The sequence below is a fragment of the Bombyx mandarina genome, chromosome 04, assembly GCF_030267445.1.
Source record: "Bombyx mandarina strain Sakado chromosome 04, ASM3026744v2".
Classification (NCBI taxonomy): domain Eukaryota; kingdom Metazoa; phylum Arthropoda; class Insecta; order Lepidoptera; family Bombycidae; genus Bombyx; species Bombyx mandarina.
This window is the reverse complement of record NC_143211.1, coordinates 2,377,966-2,392,833: the sequence shown is the minus strand read 5'-3', so window position 1 is coordinate 2,392,833 and position 14,868 is coordinate 2,377,966. Positions and strand designations below refer to the sequence as shown.

At 36.4% G+C, this 14,868-nt stretch overlaps 2 protein-coding genes across 14 annotated transcripts in view; one reads left to right on the top strand and one right to left on the bottom strand.

Annotated features, from left to right (window-relative positions):
• The first annotated feature begins 967 nt into the window (after positions 1-967).
• Positions 968-2,403, top strand: LOC114251874 (uncharacterized). Its single transcript, XM_028186280.2, has one exon. The coding sequence runs from the start codon at positions 1,100-1,102 to the stop codon at positions 2,381-2,383; it is 1,284 nt and encodes a 427-aa protein (XP_028042081.2). The 5' UTR covers positions 968-1,099; the 3' UTR covers positions 2,384-2,403.
• A 646-nt stretch (positions 2,404-3,049) lies between these two features.
• Positions 3,050-14,868, bottom strand: part of sky (GTPase-activating protein skywalker) — a 91,165-nt gene continuing 79,346 nt past the window's right edge. For 2 of the 13 annotated variants that reach the window (XM_089740449.1, XM_089740445.1), the window contains 9 exons: positions 14,613-14,759; positions 14,192-14,376; positions 13,625-13,790; positions 13,252-13,281; positions 12,478-12,564; positions 9,650-9,808; positions 8,337-8,440; positions 5,866-5,994; positions 3,050-5,588 (listed from right to left, as the gene is read on the bottom strand). In XM_089740449.1, coding sequence (XP_089596575.1) covers positions 5,447-5,588; positions 5,866-5,994; positions 8,337-8,440; positions 9,650-9,808; positions 12,478-12,564; positions 13,252-13,281; positions 13,625-13,790; positions 14,192-14,376; positions 14,613-14,759 — 1,149 coding nt within the window. In that variant the 3' untranslated portion in view covers positions 3,050-5,446. Of the gene's footprint in view, positions 5,834-5,865; positions 5,995-8,336; positions 8,441-9,649; positions 9,809-11,810; positions 11,901-12,477; positions 12,565-13,251; positions 13,282-13,624; positions 13,791-14,191; positions 14,377-14,612; positions 14,760-14,868 lie in introns of all 13 variants that reach the window. The other 11 variants (XM_028186290.2, XM_089740450.1, XM_089740443.1 and 8 more) reach the window with 10 other exon arrangements.

Below are 14,868 nucleotides of genomic sequence, written 5' to 3'. Positions count from 1 at the left end.
ACAAATGTGGGTAAATGCAAACTCGTAGAACATGGCTTCTCGCGTTACTCTAAACAGCGTTGAAACCGGCAAATTGTCATTTTTAAATAGAAGCTTTTTCAATAGCAACACCACGAACTACAAAGTTGAGCTACCAAAAATTATAAAAAGTAAGATTTTTAACATTTAAACGTTAAATTTCTTGGCGGGAACGCGAGGAAAGGAGTTGTGTGAATTCTTTAATTTTTTTCAATTAGTGTTTCTTCAGGTTTAAATGTGTGTGGTGAGGCGGCGCAAGGTGGCTCCTGTGCACCGCTCACGGTGTGTCTCCCGAGACGACGTCCTGCGGGATTTTCCTGAGGATGGAGTCCCGTCCTATTATCAGGATGGGTACCGGCGACGGCGAGCCTTTGGCGCGCACTGTGCGGTACCGTGGGTTTCGTGGAGTCGAAGTGGTGGGGCTCGATGGGGTTTAGTCGATAGTCGGTTTTGCGGGGTAGCTCTTGCGTGGCTGACGCCGTACAGTGCGTCGCGCGCCTTTCTCAAGCCATAGTCTCCCGGCAGGAATTGGAAGAAGAGGAGGACCCCTGTCTTCTTCTTCTCCCTGTTCTTCTCTGGAGGCGCCGGAGTCCGACATAACCCGGTCTCTTACCCCCCTCGACCGGGTATCCGTAAATGGATTCCCAAGCGTTAAAAAAAAAGGTTTAAATGTTTAATAACGGTGTTAATAACTTTTTGGTATCTGTCAACGTGCATAAATGTGGGAAAATGCAACAAAGCCGCTGAAGTTCTTCCAAAAAGCGCTCCTGTTTTTCCAAAAACTCCATTGAAAGAGTCTCAGTAAATAATAATCACCATTTTACTGAGACTATATTTTATTACATCTCGTTTCATTTAATTTTATCTCATTTCGCTTCTTAATATAACAGAATTTAAGAAGACTTGGCTTAAAAGGTCTCGCAACCAGGCCATAAAAATTAAAAAAAAAAACGTCAAAGTGAATTTTGTTGTGTTGTGGTAGGTTGTAAACTGTTAAAACTTAAAACTTAAATGTTCATGAGTTATTATATTGTCACTAGAACTGATATGTTTATTGATTAGTTTACTCTAAAAACTGAGAATGAAGCCTGAAATAGACGCAAAAGTCGAAGAGAACGACAATCCACTTCCAGTCGGAGATGTAATAGGAGACACAGCGTACAGTGAAAGATTTGTGTTGAAAATTCTTATAAAGCTAGCCAATTTAGACACACTCAAAAATGAAATAAAAGAGAAATCTTTCGAAGAAGATCTTTGTATGCTCTGGGATATGACTGCAGAACGAGATGTTGTACTATTCCTCCAAAAACACGATAGCCTTAACCTCATCAACTTTGCATTGCCTATGATGGACTCACCGCGACTGATAGAAATTATGATCGGTATCGTGGGCAACATGTGCTGTCAAAAGGAGGTTGTGTCCAGTATCTTGAAGATGGATGGATTTTTGATGCAACTTCTTGAACATTCAAAGTGTGATGATAGTTTGACTTTGGTACAATTATTACGGCTTATAAACTCATGTCTTTTCTTGTCTAATGACAGTGATATCCCAATTTTAATGACAGTATTTGAATCAGTAGGCTATTCACCAACATTGTACTTTATTCTTAAGAATTCATCACACAAAGATCTATTAGTGACTGCATTAGAAAACATGAATGCCATTTGTTCGTCTTGTAACACTGAGAGGCATAGTTCTAAATTCTTAATGCAATTTTTAAGGTCAGAAGCTTTAGATTCATTGTCAGCAGCAATTACAGAAATCACAACTAATTTAAAGGATTCTTTTCGGACAGATGAAATTGAACGATCGCTCATAATAAGCTTACAAATATCTCTTCACTTACTCGGGTTTGATTCTTCAGCAGAAATCTACGAGAACAGCAAAGATTATGTCATTGTTATGATGAGACAAATTTTAGACTATTATGAAGAAAAATTAGTCATACAAAAGGAAATAGAACCAGATTTAATCGACATTATTGAATCAATAAGCACTATAATCAACATTTTAAATCTAAATAATATATGTGACCTCACCAAATACTTTGATCACAGTTACAAAATGTGGAAAGCAGTTAATATGATAATGAAATCCGACAAAGATGGAGCTACTAATTTTGAGCAAGATGACAAAGTTGAGCTACTGGACTTTACCTCTAAAATAAAGGCTCCTCTGTGCACACTTATGTGCAATTATATGGCAACATGTTCAGACGAAAACTTGTTGAAGTGTTTAGATGTCATTGGTCAAGATTATGATGACATCATAACTTCTTTAGACAAAGAAAAATTACATGATGAAGTGAACAAGAGAACAGAAAAATACAGAACTAGATTAAAAGAAAACATTGATTCCTAAATAAATGAATTACGAGATTATTTTTCTTATACAACCTACCCTGATAATTCCTTTTCATAATTTCGTACAATATGTTTATTTACTTTGCAGTTGGTAATAAATAGTAATAATATGATTAAAAAATTAAATTTACTAGTCATACGCCTATGCTTTTGCAGTGGCTAAATACAGGGTGTTAAAAAACTTTCTAAAGGTGAAACTGGTATTAACTACCCTAATAAGGAAAGGGAATTAGTAGTTATTTACGAAGTTATGAATAAATACTAGATGTAGGATGTTCATATTTCGTAAACACGTAATTTACCGTGGTGGTAACTAACTGACAGAGCAACCTGTGTCCCTTCGAAAATGTTGACCATGCGTCAGTACATTTTTATGCTCTCATATCACAACATACCCAATTGGCAAAAAAAAACATGAGTAAAATTTAATATTTTTTGATGTTTTTAATATTGCGACAGAATTTTTTTAACTCTACCCCCTCTTGGGTTTTCGGTAACTTTCTCTGAAATGGCAACACCAAAGATTCAATGTGTGAACGACACACACAGACAAACTCTGTTACGGGTCATTTAAATGTAAACTCATGCTGCATTAAAAAAATCGATTCACAATACCAACGAAGTTTGAGGCTGTGGGGGTATTAAATAAAAAATAAAACTCATATTCATCGTATGGGATTATATATTTTGTAGACATTATAAAGCAACATTTACATTACCATAAACGAATTTTAGCGCCGCGACCGACGAAACAGTCTACATCTATTCGAATGTAACAGTACAATGTAACAAAAGCGCATCTCACACTCTCCGCAGCGGGACGGCGCGAAACGAATGCGCCTCTACAAACACACAGTCACGTCAATTTACGTGGATAAAAAAAACGTACGACCACGCAAACGAAACAACTCCACGAATACTGAAAACGGACAATGGAGATTAATAACTTTTTATAACGTTATACATTAAATTTACAAATAACTCTAACCACGAGCCTACGCGTCCCTACATCGGGACATAAAACGCGCGAAATTTTAATATTTCGCTTTTTAAATATCAATTCGTAAATATTTAGATAATATTACATCGTTAGAGATAATAATAATAAAAAAACAGGATAAAGACTAGACTTTACACTGATTAACGTTAAATTGGCTAACAGCAACAGGCCGAGGCGCCCGTGTGCGGACTCCGAGCCACAAGCTACCGCGACAGACCACATTCAACCAACATACAGCGTGGGCCAAGTCACATTTCATTAAAAGGCAAATTATAGAATCAAATCGAACAGCGTTATAATAAAACAGTCCGCACAAAGGCGCTTTGTAAAGGTACATTATACATTTAAAAAAAAACTTGTTACCTATTCAATAAATTACATAAATAATCTGAATTTAAAAACAAGTCTTAGGATTATGATTAATGTCGTACGTAGTCACCTACATACGGCTTCCAAACGCTACAGTTGATAGCTCAATTCAGGCACAGCACAGGAGAGCGCCGGAAGGATAATATTTACACAAAAAGACAGGAAAAGCCGCGGGCGATACGAACGCGCAACTATTTTGTACCAACACGGATATGTTTCAGACGTTGTGACAAAAATAAAACGAAACTACTCTTAATTTTACACTATTTTAATTTAAACTTACAGAGAAACCTAATTTTAATCCACCTACGTTTCGTCAATGCAGAAAAAATAAAAAAAAACTTTCCAATACTTTTTAAACACCGATCCATGATTCAACGAATGGTCCAATTTTGGCACATGACCCATTGAAATAGGAAAATCCATAATACTATATATGTAAAAAAAAACCTTCATAGAACAGTTTAGTATATAATTTCATCATCGTATGGTAATGCATTAATAATGTTCTTAATACAATCGACAACATTTTAAGTTCGTCAATGCTGTTCCCGTTTTATTCTTTTGAACGTTTTGAAGTCAAATGGCATCACGATTCAGACCACGGAACGCACTAGTGCCGCCTTTTTATAGATAAACATATATTTTTTTAATTGTTCTGGTACTAATACTGTCTGTGGTCTGTATTGTCAAACGGAAATGTTGCAACAGGAAGACGAATATATACTACTAATCAAATAATTCTTTGGTACATTTTTGTGAGCAACGACATTCATATTTTACTGTTCGAGTATAATAATTAACAAATCTTAATAAATTAGAAACGGGACGGAGGCGTCTCGCTCTAAAAAAATACTGATATTCGCCCCGAATTCCACGAACAATTAAGTTACGTGGCGACCATTAAAATATATATTGAGGTTAGAATCATTAAGGCTGCATAATCAAGCCGGATTGCGTTTGTGTCAATTACAAATTTTTTTTTATACTACTAACGAACTTATGGTACACACGCGTTTAAGCCAATTGTATTTTTTAAATTTCTCGACAAGTTAACGAAAATACAACAACTAGGATTATTTAGACTGAGTGTGATTGTACATAGAAGAAGCCTGCTCACTGGAATGTTGACTACGAAGTCGTCAGCTGAACGTCGCGTTCCTCCGCGCGGCCGGGCCCGACATAAAGCGGGTACGAAACTAACCAGAGTAGACACGATACAATTTGTACTTGCACGCAGACAATTTAAACACGAGTAAATATATATGTATATATAAATTTGTTTATGTATTGTTAAACAACCTAGTTTCCCCGTTTTCGTTGTCTTCGACGGACAGTCGTGTTACATTAGGATAACTACAGGGGGCACACGTCGACGATTCGTACGCAATAAATACAGGAATACATCTACACAGTCTGTGGCCGCGGCGGGGACCGGGCGAGGCGGCTTCCGGACTAGTCGCTCCTGAGGCGAACTGTCGAATTGGATCATGCAAATATTCGTATAATATTATTATTTGACAACTATAAAATTAATTGCATTCAATATTTCATAATGAAACAGCGAGATCGTTTAGATTTTTTCAGATGTATGATACCCCGCCGCGCTGACCACACACACACCACTGCACGCGCACCGAGATTATTACACTCCGATTCAAGTTCATTAAGGGCGGGACGCACGCCGCGCGCCTACGCTCCGGCGAACCCGTACACCTCGAGCACTCGTATCTCGAAGTCTCCGCTGGGGCACAGCGGCGGGTTGTTGAACGTAGAGCAGCGGTCCGTCTTGCCGTACCTTATGTTCTCGTCCATCCATATCGCTTGGCCGTCCCTGCAAAACGCACAAGTTCAGTGAGACGACCAGTTAAAGTTGCTTGGGACAGACACATAGACAGCACTGGTTCGTTCCGGGAGCCACAGACACACAGCATGCGGTGCAGAGGCACGTACCCTCCGCCGATCGTGATCATTGTATTATCGGCGGCCATGAAGAGCGAGTTGGCGTGGGGCGTCTTGTCTTCTTGGTTGTCCTCGAGGCAGCCGACCCAGGGGTACTTGGCGCGGGTGGGCTGGAGGCTGCAACGGTAAGAGAGTGGTGAGCGACTGACCCGCCGCCGATGGTGATCATTTTGGAGTCGGCCGCCATGAAGAGCTCGGAGCCGTGGGAGAGCTTCTCGTCGCTGCGTCCATCGGCGGCGCACCCCACCCACGGGTACTTGGCTCGCTCCGGGTAAAGGCTGCAATTATCCGCAACTCCTACACTGCTCCGCCTCACGCTCGGATACTTTAGCGATTATTAACGTGACCCGGGCATGTAAGGTGACGTGTTACATTATTAATGTTGTTAATGTTCTGAGTCTATTTAGGTGACCTTTTGTTATAATTGTGAAAATTATCATTTGAAATTATGTACGTCAATGTGAATTTTTATATTTAAGTGAGATACGAAGGCAAAAAGAAACAGAAATAATTGAAATTAGTATTTAATTATTAAGAAAAGGTAGGTAAAATAAATATCTGAATTGTACCTGGCATAAATTTATTTTGAATTAAAAATATTTATATATATATCGAGGGGTGAAAATTCTACTTATGTGACATTTATCTTTGTAATAAAAAGTACGTATCATTTGATATTAGTTCGATGTTTTTAATTGACCTTCAATTAAGTTTACTATGAGTATATTCAGATGACCGAAGTTTTTTTTCGTTAAGATAATTTTTTTTTAAATTTAAACTTTAAATAGCTTTCCTGTAAATAGTCTTACACCCCTCGATACAGAAGTCAGGTTCATAAAATACAATACATATTAAAGTCATGTTCAAGCACATCATGGCCCAGGTAGAACGATATTTTAAACTGATATAATTTAATTATTTTTTTTAAGTTATCATGTACAAACCCAGGTACTTTTCAAATATTTCATATGACATGAATTTGATGTAATAATTAAATGAGAGCTATGTATCTGTACTCTAAGCATCTAAAATCGAAAAGCATTTACTGTTTAAAGCATTTAAAATGAAATAAAAATGAAATATAAGCTGAGTTTGAAGCGTAAAGTATATAAGAATTACAGCCTTTACCTGAAGAACCCAAATACACATAATAAAAAGAAAGCGAGAAAAACGAATAGCTTTGAAATATCAGAAAATAATTAAAGTAAAAGTAATATCAAATATAAGCTTACAGTAACAATTGCAGTTATGTACAAGTAATAAAATACATATGTATGTATACAAGATGGCCAAAATTTTTAATTTGCAAAGTGCATTATAACATGTTTATCCCCCAGCTGGAAAGCTAATAATGTTTGTGTTGTTTAAATGATTTTATTTCATTTCGTTTCTTCCAAAGCATTATTGAGGGTACTTTAAGTTATTTTAGATTGAACGAAATTATTGTCAATAAATGCGCATAAAATCTTAAATTTAAATCTAGATATCAGTAGTACAAATTTGGTTTTACATTTTGCTAGAATCGCCTTTGCAAGTATTCGTGGGTAGTTTTTTTACATCAATAATTCAAAGAAATCTCATCTTAAAATGTATAGTACATTAGGACCAAATTACAATTTCAAGTCACGGATATCTTACCCTAATGTCAAAAATTTTAACTATAAAAACTATACATTCACAGGAAGTCAAGAGAAGTGTTATTAGGGACTCCTTTCAAACCTTGTTTAACAATATGGCGTGCTCATGATACACCGTATCCTTAAAGCACAATTTACATGCCGTGGTCATTGTCACAAGTTATTATAGCTTTGAAGCTGGGGAGTTTTACTAGCATTTACATTCAAAATGAACATATCACACCTTTAGAATCGAAGTGGCTTAACTAAAAATGTTTAAAAAAATGAGTTTTATATTTTGAACGAACTATAAAAATGTATTCTATCAGCTTATACAATTAATTTTTTTATTTTAAAACTAAAATTTATTGTTTTCACATTTTAATTTTAATTAAATAAAATAACTTTTTTTTTAAATTAAAAATTTAATTTTAATTCTAGTTTAGAAAAGGACAAAGTTCACTTTTTGTCACCTTTAAATCAAGCGCATGCTTTAAGCTGTGCGCTTTAAGGCTTAAAGTATTAAAATCGAAACTGAAAAGAATACAATTCTTCAATTACATTATTCGCTTTTACAAAAAAAAAAAAAAACAAGAACTTGGATTAAGCCCCGTTAATTCTATAGGTGCGCTATAGTAGCACTTGGTCGTTGCAAATTTGAAATCTCCTATGTGTATAAAAATGTAGTTTTCAAGAAAATCTAATAAAAGTAGCTCCTGAAAAAAAAATATGCCAATATTTTTTTAGCACACACAGGATACTTTGATTTACAATAAAAATGCAAATCGACACTTAGGAATTTTTAAGATTTACGCGAAATAAAGTGAAATATTGAGATAATATGTACATGGGAGTTATTGATGAGTAGATAGGAGATTTTTAATTTTGCAACGACGATTTACAGAGTACGACCCGATCGTTTGTCCGATTATTGTCGTTCGGCACGGAGCCGGTCCGGTCGTCCGGTCGTCCGGCGGCGTCGGCAAACGATCGAGCGCGGTTACCTGAAGAGGAATGTCTCTCCTGTCCCGAAGTACGCTTGTCTGTTACCACGTTCATCTTTCTGGTTGCGTTCGAACCAGCGCGTCGAACAATACGCTCCGAATACCTAAAGGTTTTTTTTTATTGCTTAGATGGGTGGACGAGCTCACAGCCCACCTGGTGCTAAGTGGTTACTGGAGCCCATAGACATTTACAACGTAAATGCGCCACCCACCTTGAGATATAAGTTCTAAGGTCTCAGTATAGTTACAACGGCTGTCCCACCCTTCAAACCGAAACGCATTACTACTTCACGGCAGAAATAGGCGGCGTGGTGGTACCTACCCGTGCGTACTCACAAGAGGTCCTACCACCACATAATAACAGAGTCCAAAGTATTTTATTCATAGCCATTATAGGCAAACTCCTATGCGTCCCACTCGATGTTAAGCAGTCCGCGGCGCTCATGGAAATCAGCAATGTCCCGGGGCATGGCCAAGCTGTTGCCTACTGTTCTTAATCGTCCTTTGATGTATATTAAACACCACCAAATAGACAAAAATGATTTTTTTTTTATTACTTGCTTCATCCAATAGCCAAGCCAATAGCCTCTATACAGATCGCTATTATTTCGAGAGGTGAAAGACTTTTGGTTTAAGCGACATTTTTTAAAGTTTACAGGAGAGACATTTAGAGTTTAAAATTTGGAAAAAATATAAATCATAACAAAAAAAAACTTCAACTATCTGAATAGAGTAAACTTAACTGAAGATCAATTATAAGTGTCAGGACTAAAAAATTCCAGGAAGTGAATTTGTCACATTTTATTATATTAATATAATTGTAAATAGACATGCTTTAACAAAAACCGACTTCAAATAGAAAAAAATGATATTCCGGAAACAAATTAGGTAATATATTCACTAAAACAATAATCATCGAAATCGGTTGGCGTGATATTGAGCTATTTAGTTATTCATCTATTTGTCGCGCACGTGTACTTAATGCAAATTTAAGACTTATATGGTTTTCTCATGGATACAATTATCAGAACTGGACTAAATTGGAAATGGGACTACACGGGAAGCTTCAGCTTTCTAATAGAAAAAGAATCTTCAAAATTGATTCACCCAGTCAAAAGTTATGGTAACATAAAAAAAAATAATCATACAGTCGAATTGAGGATCTCCTCCTTTTTTGAAGTCGGTTTAAAAATGGATTTGTTGACAAAGATAAATGTGGCTTAAACCAAACAGCTTTTCATCCATTGATTTCAATAGTGACGAGTGAAATATGCATAAGTGAAGTTTATCATTAGATTATTTATTCGTCTCACCTCGTTGTTACAGGTCTTGATCATGAGTAAGGTCGGCTCATGGTGTTCCACTCGCACGTAGAATGTCGTCAATGAGCATCCGTGCTCCTCGGTCGTGTATAGCAACACTGGTTGGTACATCGTTATGCGAACCGGCAACCACGACCATAATGTGAACAACTGAAACATTTTCACAACAGAATCTCAACGGAATCCTTCGAAGACACATTTCTGAATTCACTAATTCAGTCTAAGCAATAAAAAAAAAAAAAAACACTGCTACGTCTGACTAACCTAATTCATTCGGACAACAATACCAACGACCTTCTAAATCAAATAATACTCAATAATAAAAATACGATAAGCCCAAATACTAATTGACTTATAAAAAAAAATCATTATAAATTCGTAAATTAATGGACCAAATATTATATAAGCTAATAATTTAGAGATACACATACATTAATCTGTTTTCTAAAATCGGCAAACAAAACTAAGCTCACGAGCTTACAGCCCAGTGATCGTAAGCGATCACCGTAGTGCATGGACAACGGCAATGCCGAGGAGACAATGCATCAATATACACGCTATATATCGAAGGGTGAAAGAGTATTTGGTTTAAGCGGAATTTCGCTTATTAAGCGACATTAAATTTATCTTTGTAATTAAAGGCGCGTTTTATTTGGTATTAACATCAACAGTTCGATGTTTCTAATTGAACTTTAAATACTGGTGTCTTTTTACTGGTGGTATGACCTCTTGTGAGTCCGCGCGGGTAGGTACCACAACTCCGCCTATTTCTAACGTGAAGCAGTAATGCGTTTCGGTTTGAAGGGCGGGACAGCCGTTGTGACTATACTTGAGACCTTAGAACTTATATCTCAAGGTGGGCGGCGCATTTACGTTGTAGATGTCTATGGGCTCCAGTGACCACTTAACACCAGGTGGGCTGTGAGCTCCTCCACCCATCTAAGCAATAAAAAAAAAAGTTTACTCCATACAAACAGTTTAAGGAGTTTTTTTTTGTTATGATATTTTCTCCAAATTTTAAGCTTTAAATGGCTCTCCTGTAAACTTGAAAAAATGTCACTTAAACCAAATAATATCCTTTCACCTCTCGATATGATACGCCGCATTCGTTCACAACTATAAGACTGACAAAGATTCATCGCAGTAACAGAAACAGATAATTTTTAAATAAAATAAAAACGTTTTTTAATTATTAATGATATTAATAAACAAAATTACGTCACAGTATTAGTGGTGTTCATTAGTATAAAGACATTTAAGTGAGTGAGTGTCGTGTGCACACCTACATACGTAATAATAGAACATAACAAAAATTTTTAAAAAATACTTACAAAACGAGATACTACTTTAATAATACGAAAAATTAAAAACATATACGGGAAACATACGAACATTACATGCAACATTTAAATTTAAAAAAAGAAAAACCGGAAATACCTTAATCAATTTAACTACTAAATATATCTTTTCACTAACTACAATTCAAATATTTAATGCGATATTTTTAATAGTGTTTCGTGATACATTGCGTTACCGCAAGTCCAGTACACATTGTAATGTTTTCAAATACTTCAACAATATGTGATTTATTTATAGCAGTGTCTATTCCAAAAATAAATCTGTGCTACGAAAGAAAATTTACAAGTCTACAATGCTACGGCAAATAAAAAAAATAAAAAAAAACTATGGCGACACTATTTTTTCTCAATTTCCATTTCTTTTGTATACACGGATTTTACTATTTAACATACGATCGGTTAAAAATATCAAATTTACGACAACTGTGCAATATTACGTGAACCCAAGACGATATCACATGCAACCTTTAGGATTCCGTAGGTTATTCAAAATATATTAATTTAAAAAAATTATAAAAAAAGCCACTATTACAAGTGAAAAAATGTATATAACAGTTTTTCTATCTTGAATTATTTACGTGAAGTCATTTCTTTTTTCTACAAACGAATAAATTCAATAAAATCAAAATCAAATTTTTGTGTGAGAACCACAGATAATTTTTGTTTTAAAGCGATGGTATAGATTAACAAAAATAAAAGAACCTACGGAACTCTAAAACGATTGCGGCTCACAGTGCTACCAAATCTACCCGCCCTCTGGATTAGTGTTGTATCACAACGTCAAGACGTCAAACCTTCTGCCTGAGGTCTGATGCCTGGTGTCGATCCTGGAACACCGCGTTAGGGAATGGAAACCACATCGCCATGTGGGAGGAGCGCGGGCTCTGCGAACCAATCACTCACCGATGATTTCTAAACATTTTTATTATACCCTCCGTTATAACAGTCAATATATATTAACACGGTCTTGTGTTTTGTTGTATCGTGTTAAATATTTCCTAAATCATGTACGAGGGAAACATCAAAAGGATATTTTAGTTTTATAACCAGCCATAAATAATCGTATTTTTTTTCTCTCGATTCAACAGGTTACTGATGACCTAAAGGTCTTTGCGCGTTACGTTTACGGCACTCACAGATGTAATCCCTAAGTCCTTAGAACGTCATCTAAAAAAAAAAAATAGCGAACATGCAATTTAGCTTACTAAATACTTACCACAGACGCAAATTAAAAATAATACTAATAATAATAATAATGATACAAAAAACAAGCCGTCCACTCGACGAGCTCTTAAAGCACTGAAGCTTTAAAAGGAAACAATAATTACTAATAAAATTATTTTATATAAAAAATTATAAAAAAAAAATACACCTAAGTGACAAGCGGTGCATCTAAAACATCGAATGTCGCAAGCTAGTAACGGGGCGACACATATTTGTGGATTGATGCTCGTGTCTTACTTCGCTCTGGTCAAGAATCTGCGACTTGATCGACTGTATTGGGTAAACGCCCATCGACAAGGCGCGTGGGCCCGGCGAGTGTGACCCCTAACGGAAAATCGACACACGGTTAGACACACTCACACAAAACAATATCGTATATCCATGCGACTTTCACGTCACTAGTCGTCGATAAATATCCGTTGTTAATCTCAAGCTAAGACAATATGCGACTTTCACATCACTATACGTCGATAAATATCCGTTGTTAATCTCAAGCTTGGGACGATAACGCAAATTTCGATATATAAAAAATTTGCTTTTCGTATTTCACACGCATGCTCGAACGTTCTCGATTTAACTTATCCGTAAACATATCTTACAGGTACGAAACATTAAAAATACATCGATTTGATAACGAAAACATGAATCAACAAAATCATAACATTCAAAGCTAATGAGGAAGATGATCGAGATCCGTCCATCCGTTCTCGTCTAATTTCATAAATATAAAAACAAGTGACAAAAATATCGAATGATGACATCGATAAACACAACATAATATCAATATAAATACGATATAAAATCATTCACATGTCTCGGCTACACTGAACGAACATAACATAACGAAAGAAAGGTAGGATGTATCTTACAAAATTACGTATTACGGTACTGAGTATCGAATGTGTAAATGTATTCGATGTGTCTCAAGTTAGTCGGGTTAAATACTCAATCGAATGATTGTATGAGAAAAATAAAAGCCAAAGCCACGCCTAATGCCGTCTTGTACGATACCATCTGTTTGCACGTTTCCTCAGACATTCTCTGCAAACCAAGTAAAATAACAATTGTACTTATATATTGTTTTAATTGGACACCTCCGTGATAGTGCATTATTATGTGAATGTTATTTGTATACTCCTGTCGTGAATGTTAGATATAGAAGCTACCCGTAAGCTCATACATAAATATATATAATTAGGGACGTGGCTGTATGTTTTATCACATTTCATTGGAGACATTTATTTCCAACCAACACTGGTTGCCGTTTTGTTAACATTACGATCGCCATCGATTAACCCTAGTAGCGCTGAAATTCAAACCGAACCTTGTTTTTGGCGCCAACAAAAACAGTCATTATTAACGTAAACGTTATAATGTGACTCACCTCTCGTATGGTCAGCGTGTGTGACATCATCTGTATGTTGACCTGCGACTGGCTCGTTGGCAAGTTGTCCGAGGACCGAGACCTGACCAGCCTCGAGCCGGTGATCACTTGCTTCGACTTCAGTGTCATCTCCGTTTTTATGAACACCCGCGATATGTATTGCGAACTGTGAACCATCAAATTTATCCACAATCAGTATATAAGCTACTGTTTTTTTTCTTTTCTTTTTCAAAACAATCATCCTTAATACAGTTCTTTCTCGGATCTGTCATATCAAGGACCTGAGTTGCAACTCTTTCATCCATTTCCATTCATCTCATCTCGTCCATTTGTATCATCCCTTAAATGAAATTTATTCTTTTTTGGAAACAAAATGGCAAAACAATCCTAAGTGCCGAATCGAAGACCGGTTGTAGACCAAGAGATAAAAACCAAGACAGACAAACTAAGTATCAAATCTTATGTATTAAAGTTAGCCCCAACATTCATACTTTGGGCAATGTTGTTTTCGGTAAATAAAATAAAATACTTATATCTAATAATTTTAGTATGCCATTTCTTTAATACCTCAAGGCGCGTATGGTAAACGCTGTCCTTAGCAGCTTGGTGGGCGAAACGGGCATGTTCCTGCAGAATTTGTCGATGGCGTGGTCCACACCGTTCTTGGTGGCTTCGGCGTACCACTCAGAGTTCTGGTTCGTTGTGTGCTTGTGGAACAAGATAAGGATCGCCAGGGCTACCCTGTAGAATACCTGCGGCACCAAGATATGTTCTGTTAAAAAATGACTGTGATAATTTTAATTTTGTATTCCACTTAAATCGCACGAGAATAATAAAGTCCAAATTTAATCTTATGTTATTTCTATTCTAGGATAACTGAGATCTGAAAAATGGACAGGATGAACATCAGATATTAACCAAACGGATATCAACGATGTTATTAAAATCATAGACCATAGGGTAGACCATATTCGATGTCAATTTATACCTTGATGCCCTCGTGAAAGAAGCAATCCAATACTCGTACAAGGTGAGGGAACGGAAGGGCGGCCAGGATCCACCATTGCCAGTCCGCGTAGATCCTCTCGGGGCCAATGGCGCCGGAGAGCCGCGACAGGTGTTGCGCCGCCGACTTCTGCAAACACGGTCACGGAGTGTACGGAAACTTGACATGATTATTCTTAGTCTAAAATCATTAAGGATATCAAATCGTGACGTGATATCTCATGTTATCCACAACAAGT

What these genes read in the sequence shown, in the direction of transcription:
- LOC114251874 (XM_028186280.2), top strand. Translation starts at nt 1,100, where the DNA reads ATGAAGCCTGAAATAGACGCAAAAGTCGAAGAGAACGACAATCCACTT.